This window comes from Rana temporaria, chromosome 1 (assembly GCF_905171775.1).
Source record: "Rana temporaria chromosome 1, aRanTem1.1, whole genome shotgun sequence".
NCBI classification, from domain to species: domain Eukaryota; kingdom Metazoa; phylum Chordata; class Amphibia; order Anura; family Ranidae; genus Rana; species Rana temporaria.
This window is the reverse complement of record NC_053489.1, coordinates 241,921,990-241,948,785: the sequence shown is the minus strand read 5'-3', so window position 1 is coordinate 241,948,785 and position 26,796 is coordinate 241,921,990. Positions and strand designations below refer to the sequence as shown.

General features: G+C 42.0%; 1 protein-coding gene across 2 annotated transcripts in view; it reads left to right on the top strand.

Moving 5' to 3' along the window:
- CASTOR1 (cytosolic arginine sensor for mTORC1 subunit 1) overlaps positions 1-23,676 on the top strand; it is a 76,484-nt gene extending 52,808 nt beyond the window's left edge. The window contains exons 7-10 of one of the 2 annotated variants that reach the window (XM_040351998.1): positions 528-610; positions 7,069-7,152; positions 8,156-8,250; positions 23,182-23,676. In XM_040351998.1, coding sequence (XP_040207932.1) covers positions 528-610; positions 7,069-7,152; positions 8,156-8,250; positions 23,182-23,247 — 328 coding nt within the window. In that variant the 3' untranslated portion in view covers positions 23,248-23,676. The remainder of the gene's footprint in view (positions 1-527; positions 611-7,068; positions 7,153-8,155; positions 8,251-23,181) is intronic. The other variant, XM_040352000.1, reaches the window with a different exon arrangement.
- The last annotated feature ends 3,120 nt before the right edge of the window (positions 23,677-26,796 follow it).

Below are 26,796 nucleotides of genomic sequence, written 5' to 3'. Positions count from 1 at the left end.
TTTTTTTAAAAAAAAAAAGGTGCGCTTGTAAGACCGCTGCGCAAATACGGTGTGACAAAAAGTATTGCAATGACCACCATTTTATTCTCTCTAGGGTGTTCTAAAAAAAAAAAAAAAAAAAAATATATGTTTGGGGGTTCTAAGTAATTTTCTACCAAAAAAAAACTGTTTTAAACTTGTAAACAGAGTCTGAAAAAACGGCACGGTCCTTAAGTGGTTAAAAAACAAGTTGCAGATTTGTGTGCGTTGATTATGATTTCCATTAAGAATATTACATATAGTAGGATTTCATCATGTCTGTGTTACGTCCAGGAAGTTTTTTGTGGTACAGCAGTGTTTTATAGATCTAATAGATCATGTTGCTTAAGTTGTAGTAAAGTGTCAGGACAATTTCTGCATGCATAATGTGTGCATCCCATCTGTGCAAAGGGGGTCACAAGGTCAGAAAGTTGAAACCTAATCTTACGGAGGCTTGAAAGGATGTAAGTAACATTTCTGACGTCTGTGTCTTTGGCAACTTCCCTCAGATTCCCCGCTGACCTACTTTTAACAAGTTCCTCTGGAGAGCTATGGAGAATGGTGAGAATTGGTGGGCAGCCTTTGGGTTTTGGTGAGTTTTTTTTTTTTTTTTTTTGTTTTTATTTTCATTACCATTTACAGTAACACATGTGTACATGTAAAGAATGGTGCAGAGGGAAAAGTTTCTAACCCTGGATCAGAACCAAAATATGAATCATACCGTTCAAGTGACTTAAGGTCGTCTTTGCAATAATATGCTTGTTTGAAGGGCTCTTGCACACAGTCATATTTAAAGCCTATCTTCAGGGTTTATTTAATATTAAATAGTTTGTTTGGACCAAGCTGGTCCAAAAAAAGATTCCCTTTTACTATTACTTGCACCTGCTGTCAGTGCTGTATGAACTGGTATGTAGCCTCGGCTACATACAGTATTGCAATGCTGTGTTCCAGCAAAGGCATGGGAACTTCCAATCCCACTCCTGTTACAAAATCAAGTCAGGACTGCTCAGCCATTCACGTTGAGCTTTGTATTTGTATACAATGCTTCCTGTGATTGGCTGAGGCAAAGATTGTGGTTTTATCCACCTTCCTCTCCACCTCAGGCAATTGGAGGAAGCCTTGTATTCATTCATATAATTACAAAGCTTTAACCACTTAAGGACCGCCTCATGTACATATACGTCAGCAGAATGGCACAGGCAGGCACATCAACGTATATATACGTCCTCTGCTTGACGTGGGTCGGGGGTCCGATCGGGACCCCCCCGGTACATGCGCCGGTCCCCGTGGCTTTAGGAGCGATCCGGGACGACGGCGCAGCTATTCGTTTATAGCCGCTCCGTCGCGATCGCTCCCCGGAGCTGAAGAACGGGGAGAGCCGTGTGTAAACACGGCTTCCCCGTGCTTCACTATGTCGGCGCATCGATCGCGTCATTCCCTTTATAGGGAAGACACGATCGATGACGTCATTCCTACAGCCACACCCCCCTACACTAGTAAACACATACACATTGATCCCTAAATGTTACAGCGCCCCCTGTGTTTAACTCCCAAACTGCAACTGTCATTTTCACAATAAAGAATGCAATTTAAATGCATTTTTTGCTGTGAAAATGACAATTGTCGCAAAAATTTGTCAAAATTGTCCGAAGTGTCCGCCATAATGTCGCAGTCACGAAAAAAATCACTGATCGCCACCATTAGTAGTAAAAATAAATAAATAAATAAAAATGCAAAAAAACTATCCCCTATTTTGTAAACACTATAAATTTTGCGCAAACCAACCGATAAACGATTATTGCGTTTTTTTTTACCAAAAATAGGTAGAAGAATACGTATCGGCCTAAACTGAGGAAAAAAAAATGTTATATATGTTTTTGAGGGATATTTATTATAGCAAAAAGTAAAAAATATTGCATTTTTTCAAAATTGTCGCTCTATTTTTGTTTATAGCGCAAAAAATAAAAACCGCAGAGGTGATCAAATACCACCAAAAGAAAGCTCTATTTGTGGGGAAAAAATGACGCCAATTTTGTTTGGGAGCCACGTCGCACGACCGCGCAATTGTCTGTTAAAGCGACGCAGTCCCGAACTGTAAAAAACCCTTGGGTCTTTAGGCAGCATTTTGGTCCGGGGCTTAAGTGGTTAAGTAAAAGGCTGAGCAGCACTCAATTTGATTTTGTTCTGGGAAGGGGATGTGAAGGCCTCAATACATTGCTGTATACTGGATGTAGCCGATGTATGCAGCACTGACTGACAGTGGACACATGTATAAGTGAATACGATAGTTTCTTTGGACTAGCTTGGTCCAAAAAAACTATTTAAAGTTATCTGAAACCTGGCATTGGGCTTTAGGATGTTTGGGTGTACAGAGTAAATTGGGGCTGTAGTTGTGGCACCTGGGAGCCACAGCTGCAACGTATATTTGCTCAAAGGTATGCGTTGGGAAAAACGCCATACAATGGCTTTATACACATAACCTCATGTGTTGACATAGGTGTATTGTCTATCAGCTGAAAGGCTAGAATTGTGCCAAATTTTGAAGGAAACCTGACAATATTGTCTGGCTGTGTACAAAGCACAACTGAGAGCTGAAGCCAGCTGTGTTTACCCCTTCCCAACTCTATTGAGCACTGGAGGAGCAGAGAGCTAGCAGACTTGGACCTAATTGATTGAGCAGTCGTGTGATCTGTCAGCTGCTGTGGGACAGCTGCAGTGTCACACAGATCCTGCAGCATGGAAGTCAGTATGTACTGTATGTTTGTTTGTTTTTTATGTACCCCATAATTCTCCTTTAAGACCAAATCACCAATAAATATGGGCTATGTGCGCTTTGTATTAGGGGCCGCTCGTTTTGTTCTCGCTTGAGGTGACTGGTTTCATGCCAAGACTTTTTTGGAACTGTTCAACAAACATTTTCAGAAACAACATGGAGCTGGTCCAAACACATGATTTCCTTTACTAAAACATGCAGCGGATGTCAGCGTTGTGAAGAGGTTATGTAGTTTCGGCTATATACAATGCCTTGAAAAAGTATTCATACCCCTTGACATTTTCCACATTTTGTCATGTTACAACCAAAAATGTAAATGTATTTGATGTGATAGACCAACACAAAGTGGCACATAATTGTGAAGTGGAAGGAAAATTATAAATGGGGTTTAATTTGTTTTTACAAATATGTGAAAAGTGTGGTGTGCATTTGTATTCAACCCCCTGAGTCACTTTGTAGAACCACCTTTCGCTGCAATTACAGCTGCAAGTCTTTTTGGGTATGTCTCTGTCATCTACCGTTTCCTATCTGTATAGTAGAATGGATGAATGACCGTCAGGTGTAAATGGACCAGCGGTTTATTTACATCCCAAAGACAATAGAAGACAGTGGGCTGTGTCTGTTCTGCATAAGCAGAGCGGACACAGACCAGCTGCCATGAATGGGACTGCCTGCACAGAGCACCTGTGCATCCCCTGCGGGTTAACATGGCTTTCCATGGATATACACTTTAGTACCCCCCCCCCCATGTTAACCAGGACTTGGTAAGAATTTTGTAAGTTATGTTGTGTTTTGTATGCTAATAAGGATTTTGGTGGTGATTTTTTTTTTTTTTTTTACGATTTGGTAAACATTTGTATTGCGCAACAGCTGTGGGGCCTAAAAAATCAGTAGCACCTTCTTTTTATTCTACTGGTCGTGTGCTTTCAGAAAATGTTTGGGGGATTTTTTACAATCTCTGAAAGCTGGAAGGGGAAAAGAAAAACCTCCCAGATGTTTTAGAGAAATTTTGGTTATTTTGTTTGATTTTCACCATTTTGCAAAAAGGCGCGATTTTTAAATGTACAAATTTTGTTAGTTTTTAACTCGATACAGGTTAAACTTTTATATTTAGTAGGGATTTAGTAAAATTTGATCTGCTTGTATCTGCCAATAATTTTTAGTGTATTTTTTGCAAAAATATTATTTCTCTAAACATTTGCGCAAATATCGTGGGGCCCTAAAAATCGCAAGTGCTTTCCGAAAATATATGGTTTTAGCAGTCTTTTACAAACTCTGAAAGCTGTACATGAAAAATTAATAAGCAATAGAAAAATTGCAATAATGGTCTGGCCACCCGAGTTTAAAACTGGGGCACAGGGCCTGGCAGCCAAAGGGTTAAACAGATGTATATGTGTGCCAAAATTAGGAATCCAATTCTTACACAATGCTGTTAGTATGTCCCCAGGAAGACCTCTTGCTTAACTGTCTGTTAAAAGAAAAATGTTTTGGCACAGTTCCTTGTGAAGTGAGAATATGAGTCTAAATTTTTGCAGCTGTAAACTAGCAATGTGCACTCAATTCTGTGACGTCACTGTCATTGACATCCACAAGTCTCAAACGAATTGGGAACCAGTCAGTGTGGGGTTACCAATCATGTGATCATTGTTTTTAATCTTTTATTTTCAGTTCCACCAGTCTGGCATTAATTGGTGTCAAAAGAATATGTAATCAATACAAAATTAAACCATAAAAAGTCCAGTGGTCTCAATTGATGGTGACCCAAAACCAGTGTCCATATAGATATGAAATAAAAGGTGATTTTCTACAGTGCCTTGAAAAAGTATTCATGTTTTGGTTGTAACATGACAAACTGTGGAAACATTCAAGGGGTTATGAATGTATTTTATGTGATAGATCAACACAAAGTGGCACACAATTGTGAAGTGTAAGGAAAATTATAAATGGTTTTCAAATAGTTTTCTTTTTTACAAATATCTGAAAAGTGTGGCATGCATTTGTATTTAGCCCCTTTACTTTGATACCCCTAACTAAAATCTAGTGGAACCAAGTCACCTAATTAGTATATAGAGCCCACCTGTGTGTAATTTAACCTCAGTATAAATACAGCTGTTCTGTGAAGTCCTCAGAGGTTTGTAAGAGATCCTTGGTGAACAAACCACATCATGAAGGCCAATGAACACACCAGACAGGTCAGGGATAAAGTTGTGGAGAAGTTTAAAGCAGGGTTAGGTTATAAAACAATATCCCAAGCTTGGAACATCTCATGGAGCACTGTTTAATCCATCATCTGAAAATGGAAAGAGTATGGCACAACTGCAAACCTACCCGAGACATGGCCGTCCACCTAAACTGACAGGCTGGGCAAGAAGAGCATTAATCGGAAGCGGCCATGATAACTCTGGAGGAGCTGCAGATATCCACAGCTCAGGTGGGAGAATCTGTCCACAGGACAATTATTAGTCTGATATAAGACCAATCAGGCCTTTATGGAAGAGTGGCAAGAAGAAAGCCATAAAAAGTCCCATTTGCAGTTTGCGAGAAGCCATGTGGGGGACACATCAAACATGTGGAAGAAGATGCTCTCGTCAGATGGGCCAAAAAGAAAAATTTTGGTCTTAAAAGCAAAACTGTGCGGTGGAAAACTAACACTGCACATCACCTTGAACACACCATCCTCACAGTGAAAGAGTGGTGACAGCATCATTTAGGCATGTTTTTTTCCAACAAGGACAGGGAAGCTGGTCAAAGTTAAAGGGTGGATTGATTGATGGAGCCAAATACAGGGCAATCTTAGAAGAAAACCTTTTAGTCTACAAAAGACTTGAGACTGGGGTGGAAGTTTGCCTTCCAGCAGAACGACACTAAACATACGGCCAGAGCTACAATGGGATGGATTAGATCAAAGCATATTGCTGTGTTAGAATGGCCCAGTAAAAGGCCAGACATAAATCCAATTGAGAATTTGTGGCAAGACTTGAAAATTGCTGTTGGCTCAATCTTTGTCAGATTGGATGGAGAGAGTCTATTTTTCAAAGAACAATGGGCACAAATTTCACTCTAGATGTGCAAAGCTGGTAGAGACATGCCCAAAAAGACTTTCAGCTGTAATTGCAGCGAAAAGTGATTCTACAAAGTATTGACTCAGGGGTGGATACAAAATGCATGGCACGCTTTTTTTTATAAATATGTAAAAATTCCGAAAACCATTTATTATTTTCCTTTAACTTGACAATTCTGTACCACTTTCTGATGGTCTATCACATAAAACCCTAATAAAATACATTTAAGTTTTTGATTGTAACATGACAAAATGTGGAAAGGGGGTATGAATACTTTTTCAAGGCTCTAATTGTGAGGTGGAAGGAAAAATGTTAAATGGTTTTCCAAATAAATGTGAAAAAGTATGGTGTGCATTTGTATTCAGCCCCCTGAGTCAGTACTTTTTAGAACCACCTTTCACTGCAATTACAGCTGAAAGTCTTTTTGGGGATGCCTCTATCAGCTTTGAACATCTGGAGAGTGACATTTTTGCCCATTCTTCTTTGCAAAATAGCTCAAGCTCTGTCAGATTGGATGAAGAGTCTCTGTGAACAGCTATTTTCAAGTCTTGCCACAGATACTCAATTGGATTTAGGTCTGAACTTTGACTGGACCATTCTATTACATGAATATGCTTTGATTGAAATTATTCCATTGTAGCTCTGGCTTTATGTTGTCCTGCTGGAAAGGTGAACCTCTGCCCCAGTCTCAACTCTTTTGCAGACTCTAAAAGGTTTTCTTCTAAGATTGCCCTCTATCTTCCCATGAACTCTGACCAGCTTCCCTGTCCCAGCTAAAGAAAAGCATCCCCACAACATGATGCTGCCACCCCACCGCTCACAACTACAGAGCCGGTGTGCACTCCACGGACCCAGAAGTGATATAGGTACTGGACCTGGAAGGGATGTCGCGGCTCAAGCCTCAATGCATTTCACGCATGCGTGTGTTATTGGGAAGCTAAACTTGTTTATCTTCCTGATGACGCGTGCATGTGCCAAATACTTTGAGGCTTGAGCCGCTGACATCACTTCCGAATCTGTGGAGCATGCGTCAGCTTTGTGGTTGCGAACAGTGGAGCGAGAGAGTGCCGTGACTAGTGAGCTGTATATGCTGGTGCCTGCATTTCATAAGCTTTATTTATAGATCTTGACTAAAAATTACTACACTATATACTTTCCTTTTTGGTTCTCTCTAATGTATGCTTATCTGGGGTAAGAGAAATTGTTAAACCTTAGGAAGAAGATCGCTTCTGGGATCATTATGGCTTGGATCTAGCTGTTTGAGCGCTGGTTATCTGCTTTGTTGGCCTAAGCTTTCTGGTGAGTGTGGAGAGATTGGCATGTGGTGGATCACTTTTTTGGTGAAATTGGCTGAAGACAGAAATTACTACTTTTTCTTTATTTTTTTTTATTTCATTTCATTCTATATGGACACTGGTTTTGGGTCACTATCTATTGAGACCACTTGACTTCTATTGTTTAATTTTGTATTGATTACATATTGTTTTGGCACGTACTGTAACTCATCTATTTTAGTGTTCACGTTTTAAAGGGCTAGCGCCTCCTTTTATATTCTGTATTGTTCATATAGTGTTTTTATACACCTAAAAGGGCAGCTGCCTTAATGACATTTATAAAGTTGGGGTAGGTGCCCTCTCACAATTTTTTTTTATTTTGTGTGTAAATATGATCAGTATTAATATTTATAAAATGTGACTGCCAAACTGTGACTTTCCCTCAAACATCCTAAATCCATTAAAGGGTCACTAAAGGAATTTTTTATTTTAGCTAAATAGCTTCCTTTACCTTACTGCAGTACTGGTTTCATGTCCTTATTGTTCGTTTTTGCTTTGAAGTAGCTGTAATTCTGCTGTGATACCCACACTTCCTGGTTGCCTGTTTCCTTATAACCATCATACTGGGAGATTTTCACGGTGGTCTAAGCTGTCATTACTGTGTGTCTAAAACTCCTCAGAACCAATCGGATTCATTTTAAAAACAAAACACTGCCCTGGATTTGTTGCATTTGTTCTGTGAGTCTTCCCGACTCACCTCTCACCCGGAACTTCATGTATGTCCTTTAAAACCGAAAGTGAAACTAGAGGCACATTATATGATAGATTAAATTCAATTTTTAATCATTTTAATCAAGCAATCGGTTAACTTTTATGTCTCTCTATACCCAATAAACAGTCATTTCAGCAAAACATTTTTTTTCCTTTAGTGACCCTTCAAGTACACTGTTCTCTGTCTAGAAAATCTGTCTTTCTGTTACCTACTTTTAATGTGCTTTTATCAAATTATTATTTTTTGTTTACTATAGATGAATGTGGAATAGTGGCACAGATTGCTGAGCCTTTAGCTGCCGCAGACATATCTGCTTACTATATCAGCACCTTTAATTTTGACCATGCCTTGGTAAGTGGACAACATAATTTATAACTTCCAGTTTCTGATTTTGCTTGAATAGAGATGAATAACTGAAACCACCGAGCTCTATGACAAAAAAAATGCGATACGATGTTGTAAAATATAGGGCCATTGCTAAAGAGCATGCAGCTTTCTTGTTTGTACAATGCTATAGTGTTATCTCTTAGCCTGATTTATGAAGCAAGTAAGACGTGTGCAAGATTCTTGTAGCAATTGGTGCTGGTTAAGAAAGTAAAAAGGGAATTTGATAACTGCGTGTGTGATAGCCAGCTTACTTACTATTGTCTATCAACATAGAAAGACATAGAATGCATGTTAGGACCCTTTCACACGGACGGATAGAATGACGCTTTTAGCTGCGGAATTCTCAAGTTATCTACCGCAGATAAAAGCACACAACGCTTTCGTATGGCCCCATTCACACACTGTTTAGCTGCAGTTTCGTTACATGGGGTTTGGTGCAGATAGAGAAAATTAAATTGACTGTGTCCAGGAACGATTTGGCACAGCTATCTGTCAGCTGCGTTTGGTATGAATCATGAGGGGGAACTCCACGCCCTTGGGTCTGGTATGGCTTTAAAGGGGAACACCTACACCAAAAAAAAACGGCATGGGGGTCCCCCCAAAAGCCATATCAGACCCTTATCCGAGCACGCAGCCCGGACGGTCAGGAAAGGGGGTGGGGACAAGCGAGCGCCCCCTCCTGAACCATACCAGGCCGCATGCCCTCAACAAGGGGGGGTGGTTTGGGGCAGGGGTGCGCCCTGAGGCCCCCCACCCCAAAGCACCCTGACCCCATGTTGATGAGGACAAGGGCCTCTTCCCGACAACCCTGGCCGTTGGTTGTCGGGATCTGCGGGCGGGGGGCTTATCGGAATCCGGGAGTCTCCTTTAATAAGGGAGCCCCCAGATCCCGGCCCCCCACCCTATGTGAATGAGTATGGGGTACATCGTACCCCTACCCATTCACATGGGGGAAAGTGTCAAGAAAAAATCCCGGCCCCCCTGCCCCAAAGCACCCACCCCCCATGTTGAGGGCATGCAGCCTGGTACGGTTCAGAAGGGTCTGGTATGGCTTTTGGGGGGGACCCCTACGCCGTTTTTTCGGCTTAGGGGTTCCCTTTTTAATCCATACTAGACCCAAGAGCCTGGTATGCCGTTTTTGTATTTAAAATTTGGCGTGGAGTTCCCCCTCATGATTCATACCAAACACAGTGCCTGGTATTGGCGGGGATACAAGTCGGATCCCCGTTCAATATCATGCCGCAGCTAAATGCAGCCGCAGCTAAATTCAGCCGCATTTAAACGCAGCTAATCGCACTGTACAAATGCAGCTGATCGCTGTGCCTGGAGTCTTGAATTTCACAGAAAATAAACATGCTTTTAACTGCGGCAGAACAGCTGACGGTATGAAACGGGCCTTATAATGAGGTTTATGTGAAAACATTTGTAGCCTGCTGTCATGCAGATGTGTTGGGGCTCATACTTTCAGGCAAACACAAGAGCAGTGTTAAAGTGGAACTTGAGACCAGAATAAAAGATGGGCGAACAGGTAGGAATTTTATTGCCTAAGAACATGCTTTGTCCGCTTTGGCTGCCCGTCCTTGTACAGTGAGCGACGCACGCACAGCTCTCTGTACAAATTCTGCAATTCTAAATCTAAATGAACTCCTTCGCAGGAGTGAGGTCATCCCCATCCGGCCAATGACAATGGATGGATACCTGGAAGCTGGCTGCCCGAAGATGTCAGCGGCTGGGTAGGGAGCTCAGGGTCGCTGCATCGCTGGAGCGAAGGTGAGTATAGTTCCACTTTAAAGTTTCTGGAGGATGAAGCGTTACTCCTACTATGAAGTGCATTTGCTAAGATCATAGGAATTTGGCTGCTGTGTGGCACAACTGAAACATTGGGTCATTGCACAACTTTAAATGGATGAGCAGGCCATGTGTTATATGGCATAACTTCTAATTTACTTATAAATGTATAGAAACTAGCACATACTTAACCAATGTTCAACTTTATAGGCTTGGGTTCCTGTTAGGTTAACCTCAGTGATGATCCAAGCCTAAAGCATGAATACATTTTACCACAAGGAAGTTTTTCTAAAAGGTTTCTGAATTGAAACAATACAAGTGTCTTGTTTCCCATTTTAATTTCATAAAAAGCCCAGGTTTTTAAATTGGATCTACATGACTAACTTTTCTGTTTTTAAGGGGATTTTTCACAAACTGAAGACGTTTTAGTATACATAGGTAACCAAGTTTTTTCCCCCTGGTCATTGGCATTTCCCTGGTATTAACTGGTGCATCTCTTAGTTCCTGCAGTCAAGGGGGTAGTAGTTCATTAATGTATGTGTTCTGGTATCGGGGGCAAAAGTTCTGCTTTCTTTGTATTTTTATTTATCATTTGATCGTTTTTGACATTTTCAGTACCTGCCTAAATGCAAACATACTGCCTGTAAATAAACTTTCTTTCTCGTACTTTAGAAGGACACTAAAGGTTGCACAGTAGATGAGGTTGAAAAAAGTCCATCAAGTGCAACCTATGTGTGTGTGATTATGTCAGTATTACATTGTATATCCCTGCATGTTGCTGTCATTCAGGTGCTTATCTAATAGTTTTTTGAAACTATTGATGCCCCCTGCTGAAACCACCCCCTGTGGAAGGGAATTTTATTTTGGGCTTTCCAGCCTAGAGGTGAGATGTGGGGTCTTATTGACCCCATCTCTCACTGTAAAGAGGACCTGTCATGCTTATTCCCATTACAAGGGATGTTTACATTCCTTGTAATAGGAATAAAAGTGTCAAACTATAAAAATACAATTAACAAAATAACAAAGATAGATAGAGATATCCTATCTATCTATCTATCTATCTATCTATCTATCTATCTATCTATCTATCTATCTATCTATCTATCTATCTATCTATCTATCTATCTATCTATCTCCATCATTTTAAAGTGCCCGTGCAGAAGCAGTGGAATAACGTCCTTACAGGATGTCTCCAATTTACAAGCCGACCTCAATGCTCTGTCTAATTGGGCGACTAAGTGGCAGATGAGGTTTAATGTTGATAAATGTAAAGTTATGCACTTGGGGGCTAAGAATATGCATGCATCATACATACTAGGGGGAGTACAACTGGGGGGATCCGTAGTGGAGAAGGATCTGGAGGTTTTAGTTGATCATAAGCTTAATAATGGCATGCAATGCCAAGCTGCGGTTTCAAAAGCGAGCAAAGTCCTTTCTTGTATTAAGAGAGGTATGGTCTCCAGAGAGAGAGATATCATTTTGCGCCTGTACAAATAATTAGTAAGACCTCATCTGGAAAATGCAGTTCAGTTTTGGGCTCCAGTTCTCAAAAACGATATTGGAGAACTGGAGATAGTGCAGAGAAGGGCAACCAAACTGATAAGAGGCATGGAGGAGCTCAGCTATGAGGAAAGACTAGAGGAACTGAATTTATTCACTCTTGAGAAGAGGAGAATTAGGGGGGATATGATCCACATGTACAAATATATAATGGGTCCATATAGTGAACTTGGTGTTGAGTTATTCACTTTACGGTCAACACTGAGGACAAGGGGACATTCTTTACGTCTAGAGCAGGGGTCTCCAAACATTTCAAACAAAGGGCCACTTTATTGTCCTTCAGCCTTTAGAAAGGGCCGGATTGTGGCCAGTGGGTGCAGAAAATGTCCTGGGCCCAGCACCAGTAAGAATAAATGTGGCCTCAGGGTTGGTGGTCAGTAGGAGGAGGAGTAGGGCCCCTATCAGTAGGAGGAATAGTATCCTATCATTGATATCAGCAGAAGAAGTAGTGCCCCCTTGTTGGTGTCAGTGGAAGGAATAGTGCCTCATATCAGTTGGAGAAATATTGCCCCAAGGGCCACATCTGGCCCTCGGGCCACAGTTTGGAGACCCCTGGTCTAGAGGAAAAGAGATTTCATCTCCAAATACAGAAAGGTTTCTTCACAGTAAGAGACTCCCTCCAGAGGTGGTTCTGGCCAGCTCAGTAGATTGCTTTAAGAAAGGCCTGGATACTTTCCTAAATGTACATAATATAATGAACTGAGTACTAAGATTTGTAGATAAAGTTGATCCGGGGAAAATCCGATTGCATCTCGGGGGATCAGGAAGGAATTTTTTTCCCCTGCTGTAGCAAATTGGATCATGCTCTGCTGTTTTTTTTTGCCTTCCTCTGGATCAACTGTGGGTATGGAGTTGGGTGTATGGGATTGTACTATGTTTTTTATTTTGTTTGTTTATTTTTTTTGTGGTTGAACTGGATGGACTTGTGTCTTTCAACCTAACTATGTAAGAAGCAAATGCATCTGTAAGTCGCACCCATATATGTAAAGTATGTTCAAACCACACATGTGAGGTATTGCCACGAATGTTAGAGCGAGATCAATAATTCTAGCCCTAGACCTCCTCTGTGAATCAAAACTTATAACCAGTAAAAAAAAAATTAAAACATCGCCTATGGGGATTTTTAAGTACCGAAGTTTGGCGCCATTGCACGAGCGTGTGTGAATTTTGAAGCGTGACATGTTGGGTATCTATTTACTCGGCATAACATCTTTTGCATTATGCAAAAAAATGGGTTAACATTAATGTTTTTTTTAAAGCATGAAAAATTGCTGCACAAATACCATGCGGGATAAAAAAACGATCGCCATCTTATTCTCTAGGTGTCTGCTAAAACAACATATATAATGTTTGGGGGTTCTATGTAATTTTCTAGCAAAAGAATGATTTTTACATGTAGGAGAGAAATGAGAGCCTTAGACGACTGCGTAGTTCCCGCCGCCCAGTCTGTCTGGTTAATTAAAATCCCCCATTATGATAACACATCCCATCCTTGCTGCTAATACAAATTGTGATAGGAGGTCTGTCTCCCCCTCCTCCCTCAGGTTAAGGGGGCCTATAGCCAATGTTATTTTCCCCTTAGTTTCATCTCTTTGGAGCTCTACCCATAAGGATTCCACCTCCTCCCTAATTCCCTTATTGATGTCATCTCTCACATTCACTTGTACATTATTCTTGATATATAGGCATACCCCTCCCCCTTTTTTACCCTCACTATCCCTGCAATAAAGAAAATACCCTTTAAATGGTTGCCGGCCAATTGTCAGGAACTGTTGAACCGGGTCTCTGAAATTCCCAAAAAATCGAATTCCTCCTCATTAAACAGTATCTCTAGTTCACCCATCTTGTCCGCCAGGCTCCTGGCATTGGTGAACATGCCACATATTTTAGACCTGTCGCATACTGTCCTCTTATTGGGTGTTCCGAGATCGAAAATAGGACCGGGTTTATGTGCTTTATTCATCCTACCACTAATGATCCCAATACTCCCCTCTGGATTATGTTCATTGCTGACTATCTCTACCTCTGGACCCTCCCCCTGTTGCCTAGTTTAACCACTTAAGCCTCGCCGCACGACTATATACATCCTCTTTTTGAAGAGGGATTTCTCGATAACGACAGCAGCTGCTGCCACAACAGAGATATCCATCTCTTCAGGCGTCGGTGCTGTAAATGATAATGGTGGTCTCTGCAGTGGATTCGCCGCAAGATCACCATAAGCAGCGGGAGAGGAGCGTAACATTCTTTCACACAATAAAAAAAAATTGGGCTAAATTGATACCCAACGTGACATGTACCCCTGTAATTCCCACCAAGTCCGGGGGGGCCCCATCACCCATCCGTGAGAGGAGCCGACCGCCACCTGTCCTGACTGTCACTTGTGCGGTGCTGTGTGCTGTTCGTTCGGCCACGGAGCTGAAGAATGCAGAGCAGGCTGAGCGGAGGCACACACAGAGGCAAGGCAACACTGACACTCACTAACTGAGATTATGGACCGCCTCTGCCTATCCAGAGGCACAGGACTCTAAAAATGATAGTCAGCAGAGCAGATCAGTTTCACCAAATGAGAGAGACGTGGGGAGGAGTGTCTACCCAGGCATGAGGCAAGGCATCCTGGCGGTAGAAGGACTGGCGGCTGGCACGCACAGTAAGGGTGACTCAGTCAGACCCTGACCTGACCCACGGTGACGGAACAGATCGGAAATTCCCGGGCCCGGGATATCGATTGATTGGCGGTAAGTCAATCAAGAAGTGACAGAGCAGCCTCAACTCAGCAATCGATGCCAACCTCTGTCCACCACCTGTGGGCCTCTTACTTATCCCATCCCCCCACGGCCCCACCACTGATCTCATCTCATCATCCCTCGCCCCCTCATTACTTCTACAACAGAGGTGATGGTGGTGGGGATAGTGATGAGATCAGTGGTGGGGGGATGGGATCAGTAAGAGGCGCACAGGTGTTGAGGGGTGCAGCGGCTGTGCCATCCTCTCCCATCAAGTACCACCGCTGTTGCCACACCCCTCAAGTACCACCGCTGGTACTTGAGGGGGGGTGGCAGTGGTGGTGTCATCCTCTCCCACCACCACCTGTGCCTCTTACTGATCCCATCCCCTCACCACTGATCGCATCCCTATCCCCCCCATTACTTCTACAACAGAGGTGATGGGGGGGGGGGGTAGGGATGGGATCAGTAAGAGGCACAAGCGGTGGTGGGAGAGGATGGCACTGCCACCCCCTTAAGTACCACTGCAGCCACCCCACCCCCCCTCAACACCACCCCTGCCACCTCCCCCTCAAGTAACACCGCTGCCACCCCCTTAAACATCACAGCTGCAACCCCCTCAAGTACCACTGCTGCCACCCCCCCCCCCCTCAACTACCGCAGTTGCCACCCCCCTCAAAAAACAAAATCATGCTTTTTCGTGATTTCTTGCACCAGGGCCCAGAAGTTTCTAGTTACACCTCTGGTGTAAACAGAGTCTAAAAAACAGGCTCGGGGCTTAAGTGGTTAAAAACCCTCTAACTCTTCGGCCATCTAAACTCCCAGTAGATCTGCACCAGATCTAAGGTAATTGACTTTCAGGTTATATTTCTGCCTACAGGAGGATTGAACAAAAAAAAAAAAAAAACTTCAGGCTGCCCCAGGATACCGGTAAATCTGCCACTACATTGTTTGAGCTGGTTTCTACAATGGCAGCCATCTGTGACAGCCTTCCCTCATCTCTAGAGTGCTTTAACCAGGCCCTCCTGTGCTGGACATTTGTGGGAATAGCCTGATAAAGAGACTGTGTTTAAAATTTTTACTTTATTTGTAATTGGAATGACCTGACCATCATTTTTTTCATTCTTACCCCAACAATTGATATGATTTTGGGGAGTTATTGTGCGACACTGTACCCAAATAAAATTTGCTATAAAACATATCCAATAAAGAAAATAGAAAACAATTGAATTTTTTCATAAATTAAGACCAATATGTATTCTGCTACATATTTTTGGTTAAAAAAAATCTAAAAATAATTTTATATATATATATTTTTTTTTTTTAATGAAACTGCTATAGGGTGGTACAATTAGGGCCTCGGCTTATACTCGAGTATATACGGCAATAATTTTTTTTTTAAATATGGATCTGTAACTGTCTGGGTCAAAAGCCTTGCAGGGATTCAAATTATTGTAATATTTAAAAACATGGACCTCAAGTGGTTAATGACAGTGATTATATTAAGCCACATTATCACATAGTTGGCTGTCTGCTTTTTAAATGTATAATCAAAATTGCCCAAATGGCTCTGATCAAAAGTTTACAGAACTAGGAATGTTTGGCCTTGGTACAGACACACAAGTTGATGCACACAGGGTAAAATGGCAATTAACCACTTCAGCCCCGAGCCTCTTTCTGAGATTTGGTGTTTTATACAAGTTATGTTTTTTTATTTATTGTTTACTAGAAAATTACTTAGAACCCCCCCAAACATATATTTAACACCCTAGAGTATAAAATGGCGGTTGCAATACTTTCACACCATATTTGCGCAGGGGTCTTACAAGTGCACTTTTTTTGGAAAAATACCCTTTTTTTTATTAAAAAATAAGACCACAGTAAAGTTAGACAATATGTGTGTGTGTGTATGTGTGTGTGTGTGTGTATGTATATATATATATATATATATATATATATATATATATATATATATATATATATATATATATATATATATATATATATATATATATATATATATATATATATAAATTAGTACAGACCAAAAGTTTGGACACACCTTCTCAATCAAAGAGTTTTCTTTATTTTCATGACTATTTTTTTTTAAAGAACAGTATAAAAAGGTAAAATACTTTAAAACTCGCCCCGTCCTGCTCGCGTGCAGAAGCGAATGCATACGTGAGCAGCAGCCACATATGAAATTGGTGTTCAGACCACACATGTGAGGTATCGCCACAATTGTTAGAGCGAGAGCAATAATTCTAGCCCTAGGCCTCCACTAACTCAAAACATGCAACCTGTAGAACTTTTTAAACATGGAGATTTTAGAGGGGAAAAGTTTGTCGATATTCCACGAGAGGGCGCAATTTTGAAGCGTGACATGTTGGGTATCAATTTACTCGGCGTAACATTATCTTTTACTATATATATATGAACCTAGAATATGAAATATATTTTCAGTTGTTTCACACTTTTTTGTTATGTATAATTCCACATGTGTTAATTCATAGTTTTGATGCCTTCAGTGTGAATCTACAATTTTCATAGTCATGAAAACTCTTTGAATGAGAAGGTGTGTCCAAACTTTTGGTCTGTACGGTGTGTGTATGTGTATATATGTGTGTGTGTGTGTGTGTGTGTGTGTGTGTGTGTGTGTGTATATTGAAAGAAAATGTTACGCTGAGTAAATTGATACCCAACATGTCACGCTTCAAAATTGCGCCCTCTCGTGGAATATCGACAAACTTTTCCCCTCTAAAATCTCCATGTTTAAAAAATTCTACAGGTTGCATGTTTTGAGTTAGTGGAGGCCTAGGGCTAGAATTATTGCTCTCGCTCTAACGATTGTGGCGATACCTCACATGTGTGCTCTGAACACCATTTTCATATGTGGCTGCTGCTCACGTATGCGTTCACTTCTGCACGCGAGCAGGACGGGGCGCGTTTTAGTATTTTACCTTTTTTATTTTTACACTGTTCTTTAAAAAAAAAAAACACTTTTATTCCTATTACAAGGAATGTAAACATCCCTTGTAATATGGAAAAAAACACGGACCTCTTAAATATGAGATCTGCGGTAAAAAATACCTCAGATCTCGTATTTATATTAAAATGCAATGGAAAAAAAATGTGCAAAAGTGACGTTTTGATGTTTCTTCCGCTCTGCAGTGGTATGGAGACAGGTGGTGGCCATCTTCCCCCTCACTCATCTCTATACCTAACAGGGAGAAGGACGCGATCGGCTCCCCCGTCGCCGATAAAAATGATCTTGTGGCGAATCTGCCGCAGAGACCACTTTTATCTGAAAGCGGAACGCCCGCTAAAGAAGAGGATACTGGGGTTATGGTAACTAGCTGCTGCCATAACGATATCCCTCTTCAAAATAACAACGTATAACGACCGCGGGCGGTCCATAAGTGGTTAAAGGTTGCCACATATGTGGCTTTTTTCTTTCAATCTTTTTTAAGATTTAAGTCAGAATACAAAAGTAATTTTGTAAAGGGAAGTAACATAGGTCAGAGCCCCGACCAAAATACAGCATAAATACAGTGTCAGCCTCAACTGAAATTTAATAAAAGGCAAGCAAGCAAACAGAGGCAAAATCAAAACAAATGAGCTTCTAAGTACTAAAATATTTCGTATGACTAAGAGGGTATCCCAGCCTGTGCACCCGATGTGCACTGCAAGCTTAAAACGGGGATTTAGCCCCAATCGTATAGCAAGGAAGAAGTGGAAAGAGAAAGGAGAGTAAGAGGGGGGGCCAAGTTGGAACACCGGAAGCTAGGTCCAAGAGGAGGAAAAAGACCGTCAGAAAAAAGAGGGGGAAACCCAGACGAAGAGCCTGCATTATCATCTCGAACCCAATAATCGAAAGCAGGGTCTAACAAGAGAGCTCCTACAGTTCAATATTAACGTAATGAGCCCATGGCTCCCATACCATCTTAAACATCTGTGGCTTTTTAAATTGCAATTGGTGTCTGTGTATAAATGGCCCGATGAGTTTGTTGACTAGCAAGTGGATGTTCTGAGCCATAGAGAACAGAAAAGCACTGTCAAGACCTGCGTAACAAGGTAATGGAACTTTATAAAGATTGGGAAAAAAATATATAAAAGATATCAAAAGCCTCGAATATGCCAGTCAATACTGTTCAGTCACTTATTAGGAAGTGGAAAATTCAGGGATTTCTGTTCATGCATCTCAACCAGTTAAGGATACTTTGGTAAATAGACTTATCGGCAATTTAACCTGCAGAGCAAATAAGGCCTTTTGAGAGAACTTCAAAACCCCTATCAACAGAAACCTTGAAGATTCAAGAAAGGTATTATCACACAGTGGCTAAGTGGTTAGCACTTCTGTGTAGCAGTACTAGGGTCTACGTTTCGAATCTCAACCATGGCACTACCTGCACGGGGAATTTGCATGTTCTCCCTGTAATACATTTTAAGTTCTGTAATAAAAATCCTAAAATGAAAAACTGATGTCCAATTATTATTTTTTTTTTAATTCTTTGGGAAAAAATAAGAATTTAACCGCATATAGGCATGTTCAATAGTAAAATCATAGAAGGAAACAAAGGAGAAGAATGTCGCAACTATCTAAAATTGATATGAACATGCATAAGGGTAGAAAGTACAAATCATTCGAAAACCGTTGGTAGAGAGGTTTAAATCAAGAGCCTCTGAATAAAAGACATGGTGGAATATAGTAAAGAAACATCCTCTAGCCCACTGCTCTCCCCATAGTGAGGTTGAGCGACAGGTCCTGCTGGGACACAAGTTTTTTGTTTTTTTTTGTTTATATAGAGAGTAGAAGAGAGGAATAGAAAGAGAGAGTAAATATTCCACGGACATCCACTATTCATTTTAGCCCTCTCCCTTACGCACACATTTTTTCAGATTCTCAGACTCTATTGATATTACGTAATGTAGATGATAATATATTTAAAATCTTTGCAAATTTGCGCTGAGGGACATTATTCTGCAATTGACAATTTTTAAGATGCATCCTTTCAGATTGGTGAACCTCTGCCCATCTTTACTTTTGAGACAGTTTGATGCTCTAAGATGCTCTTTTTATCAGTTGCAATGTGTTCTTCTCATTATTCCTTGTTGGTACCACTTTGCCAGCTTGTTGTTGCCCTGTCTCAACTTTTTTAAGACAAGTTGGCAATAATAAAAAAAAATGTACATTTTCTCGGTTTAAACATTTGATGTTTTCTATTGTGAATAAAATATCGGTTTATGAGATTTGCAAATCATTGCACTCAAATTTTTATGTAGATCTTACACAGCGTCCCAACATTTTTCGAATTTGGATTGCATATAGAACATCCAGTGTTGTATAAAACAAACTGAGCTACATAGAACATGCACACAATAAATAAGATAATTATTTACTGTGAAGCCTGGCAGTACAGAATCTACTTGGGTGGGACCTATCCCCTAAAATAGTGTGGGCTCGCCCAAAAAAAATGGCTTCTTTCCCCCAGTTCTTCATTACTAGATCTGGGCCTGTGATCATTTTCTGCGGCAGTTTTATCTCTCGCTGTAATGCTATTATAGCCTCTATATAGGCTTTATATTGTTTTACTAGAGTATTGGAGGAGTTGGGGGGACTCCAGTTACAGTAAAATTGGACTGTGTGCCATTCCTTATTGGATCTCTGTCTCGGTCTTTCTCAAACCCCCCCCCTTTTTTTTTTTTATACTTTTTCTTAAAGCGGATGTTCCATTACAAAAAAAAAAATAATAATAAAAGTCAGCAGCTACTAACACTGGAGCTGCTGACTTTTAATAAGGACACTTACCTGTCCTAGCCGCCAGCGATGTCTGCCCCGGCCGAGGCCGATCCTCGATCCTGGCAGCTCCAAGCGCCACCATCCACAGTAAGGGAAACAGGCAGTGAAGCAGTACGGCTTCACTGCCCGTTTCCTACTGCGCATGCGCGAGCAGCGCGGTGCTTTGTGAATGGGCCGGCTGCTTTCTGGGACACACACAGTTCCCAGAATGCAGCACGCCCCATTCACAAGAAGACACCGAGTGTAGGAGGAGGAAGAGAATCCGCCGCGGAGGATGAAGAGGCAGATTTGTCACTTCCGCATAGCAACAGCTATTTAGGGTAAGTAAAAAAAATATATATTTCTTCCATTTTTTTTTTTTAGATTTCTGGTGGAATTTTTTTTTCAGGTGGAACCTCCACTTTAATTGCGGATTGGTTAATGGTGGTCCTAATACACCATGGACAGTGTTGGCAAACCTTGGCACCCCAGATGTTCTGGAACTACATCTCCCATGATGCTCATGTAGTATATTTGAGCATTATGGGAAATGTAGTTTCAAAACATCTGGGCTGCCAAGGTTTGCCATCACTGACCTTGGGGAAGGGGCACATTTTTAGGATGTGGTTTGATACTAATGGAAATCATTACCTATGTGGGCAACAAACAGGTAGTCATTACATATAGTTTCTTTATCGTGCATCCCAGGACACAGGGCTTTATAATTATTATCGTTGGGTTATATACCGTCACCTTTAGGTGAATAGATGCTAATACTCAGTGAAAAGGGGACTGGATTTCTCACAGGTATATAACCCCTCCCAATGTAGCAGGCTCACAGTTTTTTTTTGTTGGCGTTCTTGCGTGATGGACCTAGACGTTTGTGTTGAATACATTAGACCTAAGGCAAAGTGATCTACATCCAGATTAGTTCCTAGAGGAATAGCTTTGATAAACTACACCCAGGCCTTACTTGGGGATAGTTGCATGGGTCTGCCTGAAAGTTGCTCACTTTGGTACATTGTACATCATATATGAAATTACTTGCAGGATGCTATATGGGTCCAGGGAAGAGACCTGCTGAGTTTGAGCTTCAGGTAATCCTGACCAAGGAGGGGTTAAATATTGAGCTTGAATATTTACTGTAACTCTTTATTGAGACTATTTGGTTGGTTTGCTATCATATGTTACCATGGCTGTTTCCCAGAGTATGGCTGGTGGTATTTTTAAGCACCCCATAGAGGCTAAATAAATGCTAACTTTAAGCTAGCTATATTTGATGTATCTTTTTATTTTGCAAAATGGGAAACAAATTCAGTTTTTATATAAACTTGCCATCCTATAAAAAGCACCCAACAAATTTGTAAGGCACGTACACTAGAGGTCGACCGATATATATCGGCCGGCCGATATATCGGGCCGATATTCAGTCATTTTGGAGAAATCGGCATCGGCCGATTATTATCCAAATGTGGCCGATATTTAGCAGATCTGCATCAGCAGAGTGTGGAGAAGGAAGGAGGAACATGGGGTTCCCCCTCCCTTCTCCACACTGTCTGCAGAGCAGTGCCGTGTGTGTGAAGGAGAATGAAGCTGTCGGACTGATGTCGGGGTGGGCGGGACCCGGGGTGGGCGGGACTCAGCTGTCCAACACCAGCCAATGGGATGAGATCATTGGCTGGATAGCTGCTGGGTCCCGCCCACCTCCAACATCACGATGAATCTGAGCTCCTCTCTCTCTCTGCTCTCACAGTTTCACAGCACATAATGTAGCTGAATGTGTGAAACTCTCTCTTCATACAGTTTCACAACTGCTGCAGAGAGAAAGAGGAGCTCAGATTCATTGCGATGTTGAAGGTGGGCGGGACCCGGGGTGGGCGGGACTCAGCAGCTATCCAGCCAATGATCTCATCCCATTGGCTGGTGGACAGCTGAGCCCTGCCCAACCCGGGTCCCGCCCACCTTCAACATCGCAATGAATCTGAGCTCCTCTTTCTCTCTGCAGCAGTTGTGAAACTGTATAGAGAGTTTCACACATTATCCGCTACATTATGTGCTGTGAAACCTGCCAGTGCCATCTGCTAATGCCAAGCCGGCCAGTGCCACCTGCCAATGCCATGCCAACTAGTGCCACCTGCCAATGCCAACTAGTGCCATCTGTTAATGCCATCCAGTGCCACCTGTCAATGCCATCCAGTGCCACCTGCCAGTGGCAACGCCATCCAGTGCCACCTGCCAATACCATCCAGTGCCACCTGCTAATGCCATCTAGTGCCATCCAGTGCCACCTGGCATTGCCAATGCCATCCAGTGCCACCTGCCAATGCCATCCAGTGCCACCTGCCAGTGCCACCTGCCAGTGCCATCCAGTGCCACCTGCCAAGGCCATCCAGTGCCACCTGCCAGTGCCAACCAGTGCCATCTGCCAGTGCTAACTATTGCCAATTAGTGCCACCTGCCAGTACCATCCAGTGCCACATGCCAATTAGTGCCACCTGCCAGTGCCAATTAGTGCCACCTGCCAGTGCCAATTAGTGCCACCTGCCAGTGCCAATTAGTGCCACCTGCCAGTGCCAATTAGTGCCACCTGCCAGTGCCAATTAGTGCCACCTGCCACTGCCACCTTAGTGCCACGTGCCAACCAGTGCCACCTGCCAGTGCCATTCAGTGCCACCTGCCAATCAGTGCCATCTGCTTTTGCCAATTGGTTCCATCCAGTGCAATCTGCCAGTGCCAATTAGCGCCACCTGCCAAAAAATAAAAAAATCGGCCTAAAATATCGGCCGCAAAAATCGGCATCATATATCGGCCATCGGCCGCCCCAAATTCTAAATATCGGCATCGGTATCGGCCAGAGAAAAACCCATATCGGTCGACCTCTAACGTACACTATTTTTGGAGCTTTTTTGCTTCATATTGGCAGCTCACGTGTACAATCCGGAGGAGCACAAATACGCATGAAATGTTTGTATAGTATGTTTTCATTTCCTAACTTGCGTATTGTTTCCTGTCTGTAACATTTTGCCCTTCTCTTTCTTTAAACAGGTTCCAGAAGAAGACATTAACTGTGTGATTGAGTTACTAAACCAGCGTCAGGAAAATAATGGCTAAGGCAAGCTCTGCCTCTCAGTTCATCAGTCTTCGATGATGCAACATGACAGAGGAGGAAGTTGGGCCATAGGCTGCACACGCTATATGGCTGGGTGTGACGTATTGCCAAGCCAGATGAGAATTTTTTCTCAATTGGATTTTTAAGGTGCTATGTTGACTCTCCAGTGCCAGTTGACTGAACGTTAACTGAACACAATAAACTGTGTTCTGATATTCGGGTATAGTCACTATGAGTTCTAGTATAGGCAGACAATTCTCTGCTGCATTTGTGCACTTTGACCGTTTAGTTTTTGTCTGTTCTTTGTGTTTTTTGCACCAAGCTTCTTTTAAAATTACAAAAGGAATTTGTATCCATATATAAACGATTGGGTAGATATTTAATATGGCAATCCTTCTTCCTTTTTTTTTTTTTTTTTTTTTATGTTTTAACATAATATCACATTGAAACGTAGCCAAGTGTGATATTTCCTGCTGTGTACACTACTTTTTAAGGCTGTTTGCAGTGCTTCGGTGCAGTGAATTGAAAGGACTTGCCCCAAAGTGGATTGCCTACAATGTTTTGGCTTAATTGTGAGGGCAGTGTTAAATTTGCAAATGGCCAAAATGATTGCTGGGATAAAGCACAAAGAGTGCTAAGAATTAAAGGGGTTTTAAAGGTAAAAAAAATGTTTCCCTAAATAGCTTCCTTTACCTTGGTGCAGTCCGCCTTCACTTACCTCATCCTTCCATTTTGCTTTTAAATGTCCTTATTTCCTCTGAGAAATCCTTACTTCCTGTTCTTCTGTCTTTAACTCCACACCGTAATGCAAGGCTTTCTCCCTGGTGTGGAGAAGGCCTCTTGGGGAGGGGGCGAGCAGGAGGGTCGGGACTCTCTGCTTTGCAGATAGAGAAGGGAGCTGTGTTAGTGGGCGTCCTGACACTCCTGCTCGCCCCCTCCCCCCCTAAAAGGCTTTCTCCACATTTAAAAGAAAAATTGAAGGATGAGGTAAGTGAAGGAGGACTGCACTAAGGTAAAGGAAGCCATTTAGGGATTTTTTTTTTTTTTTTTTACCTTTACAGACCTGTTATCTGCTTGCTCAGTGCAGATCGGCAGACCAAACCCCCCCCCCCCCCTTGCTAAGCCGACTTTTTTTCTCTGTCTGAAAGGGGCCAAACGGTCCTTTCAGCAGAGCTCAAATGACAAGGTGCCTATGCCTTAAGACGTGCCAAGCACTGTAGGGAACTTGCCAGCATTTTCTAAAGGTAGAGGTATTTCAGCACTTGTATTTTTTTATTAAATTTTAGCAAGATTGTTAGAGGCTTGCTAAAGTTGGAATAGCTTTGGCTATTAATCCTCCATGGTTTGTGTGATTTTCATTACAAATAAAAATACCTCAATTGATTAATGATATCACAATGTGGGTCTGTTTTGTACACTCAAGTGCCTTATGGAGAATGGAATACCACAGCCAGAACTCTGCAGCTCCTTTACATTCAGTGGATTTGCCTCCTTTACTACATTTTGGCTTTAAAGTTACCTTAGCATATGACACTACTGTAAGATGATGTGGAGTTGTTTTTTGTGACAGTATTATATATGAAGAATATTTAAACACATTTTAGGTTGCATTTAGAGTGTATGATGGGTAATAAAAATGCTAAAAAAAAACTATCAGCGTTCTGTCGGTTTTAAGCCTGAATCATCTGTTTTAAGTAATATCTATAGCCTGATCTTAAGATGACCTGAGCACTTAGCAATTCTGGTAAAAGTAACTGTAAATACTTTTGACATCAGATGAAGTTTTGACCACACAGATTTTTCCGTTCGATTTGATTAAATCAGTTATTCGGAAAGTTATTTTTAATGCATATATTCCTAGAGAAGCCGCAGTGCTTTATGACTAAAAACAGTTGTGTGCAAAGCAGATGATATTTCGCTGCAATATTTCAGGGCGCAAGGTCTCCTCTGATGGGAAGATAGTTGGGCCTCATACTGCGTCAGCTACCGATATTTATTGTTTGGAGTTTTAAGCAGAACTAAAGGCTTAATGCTAACCTATTTCAACATCATCTAAGTGCCGGTCTTCAAGCTTCTTCATTGGCGAGCGAGTGGTGACATGCCTCCTGCGTATGCACAGGAGCTAGTCATCCTCCCACTCAGAGACCAGCTCGGCACTGAAAGCTGAGCTGTGTACTAAACCTAAAAGAATGATAAAAAAAATTATGATTTTAAGTATTTTTGCAGCTTTGTATAGTTTGCTTTTGTATAATTTTTCAGACCCATGGGCTTCTTAGCATTCTGTAATGTTACCACCTGAAATAAAATGTGATTTTTAAATTTTAGCTTGCTATGGGGGTACACGAGCTGCAGCTCCGTGTGTCCATTCAGACACACAGCTGCTGTTTGGCCCCGCCCCTCTCTCTCCTGGTTGGCTGAGTTTAATTTACAGCAGCGGGACCCAATGGCGCCGCTGCTGCCTTAGCCATTTAGGAGGGAGAGCCCCGGACGGCCGATTCACTCGTGGACATACCTGGATAGAAATGAGCTCAGGTAAGTATTGGGGGGGGGGGGCTGCTGCACACAAGGCTTTGTATCTTAATGCATAGATAAAAAAAAACAAAAAACTTCTGACTATGCAATCACTTTAATTTAACTTTTTTATTCTGATGTAAACAAAATGGTCAATAATGTAAAAGAGCAGAATGTTTCATTATTTTGTAAATTATTCATATTTGCATTTAAACACAGATGGGTGGTCTTTCTGCTACGAGCTAGCTCACACTCCGAGTGGTTCAGGGGTCATCTACTTTGTCTGGGGGAACGGCGCAATCTGACCCTGGCTGGTTTCCCCGCATCCAATTTGCATGACAGGAGATTGTGACTGGCTTTCATTGGAGCCAGTGTTCTGTGGAAGTGCCTGCTATCGAATGGTGCCCGGGACGAACTGCGCATGCACCATTTTTAACAGCACAATAGCTGAGTTTACGATCAGCTGTTGTGTAGGCTAGACGGCTCCTGCGCACAATGGGCAACTAAAGACATTTTTGAGTCAGATTGTGCCTCGCGCTGACGAGGCACGTTCATGTAGGTGAGGGGCGGATTTTTCAATGATGGCCAAAGAAATCTGCAAAACAAATCTTCATCTGCTATAGAAAAAGCTTCCCTTCAGTTCAGTAAACACGCCATGCAAGCGTCCAGAAAGAATAGTAGCTAAAGATTTATTTTGCAGATCTCTTTTGGCCATAGTTAAAAAATCCGCCCCCCATTTTACAGCACTGCCCATCATTGAAAAATCCGCCCTTTCATTTAAAAAATCCGCCCTTCGCCTTCATGAACGTGTCTCATCAGCGAGAGGCACAATCTGATTTAAAAATGTCTTCAGTTGCCTATTGTACCCAGGCGCTGTCTAGCCGACGCAACATTTGATTGTAAACTCGGGGGCACTATTTGATAGCGGGCACTTCTCGACAGAACACCGGTTCACACATCTCTGGGGCAGCCGTGGAGCGCATTGCACAGAGGTCCTGTGAGTCTTTGGCTCCTTTTCAGGCCTGATTTGACCCTGAAAT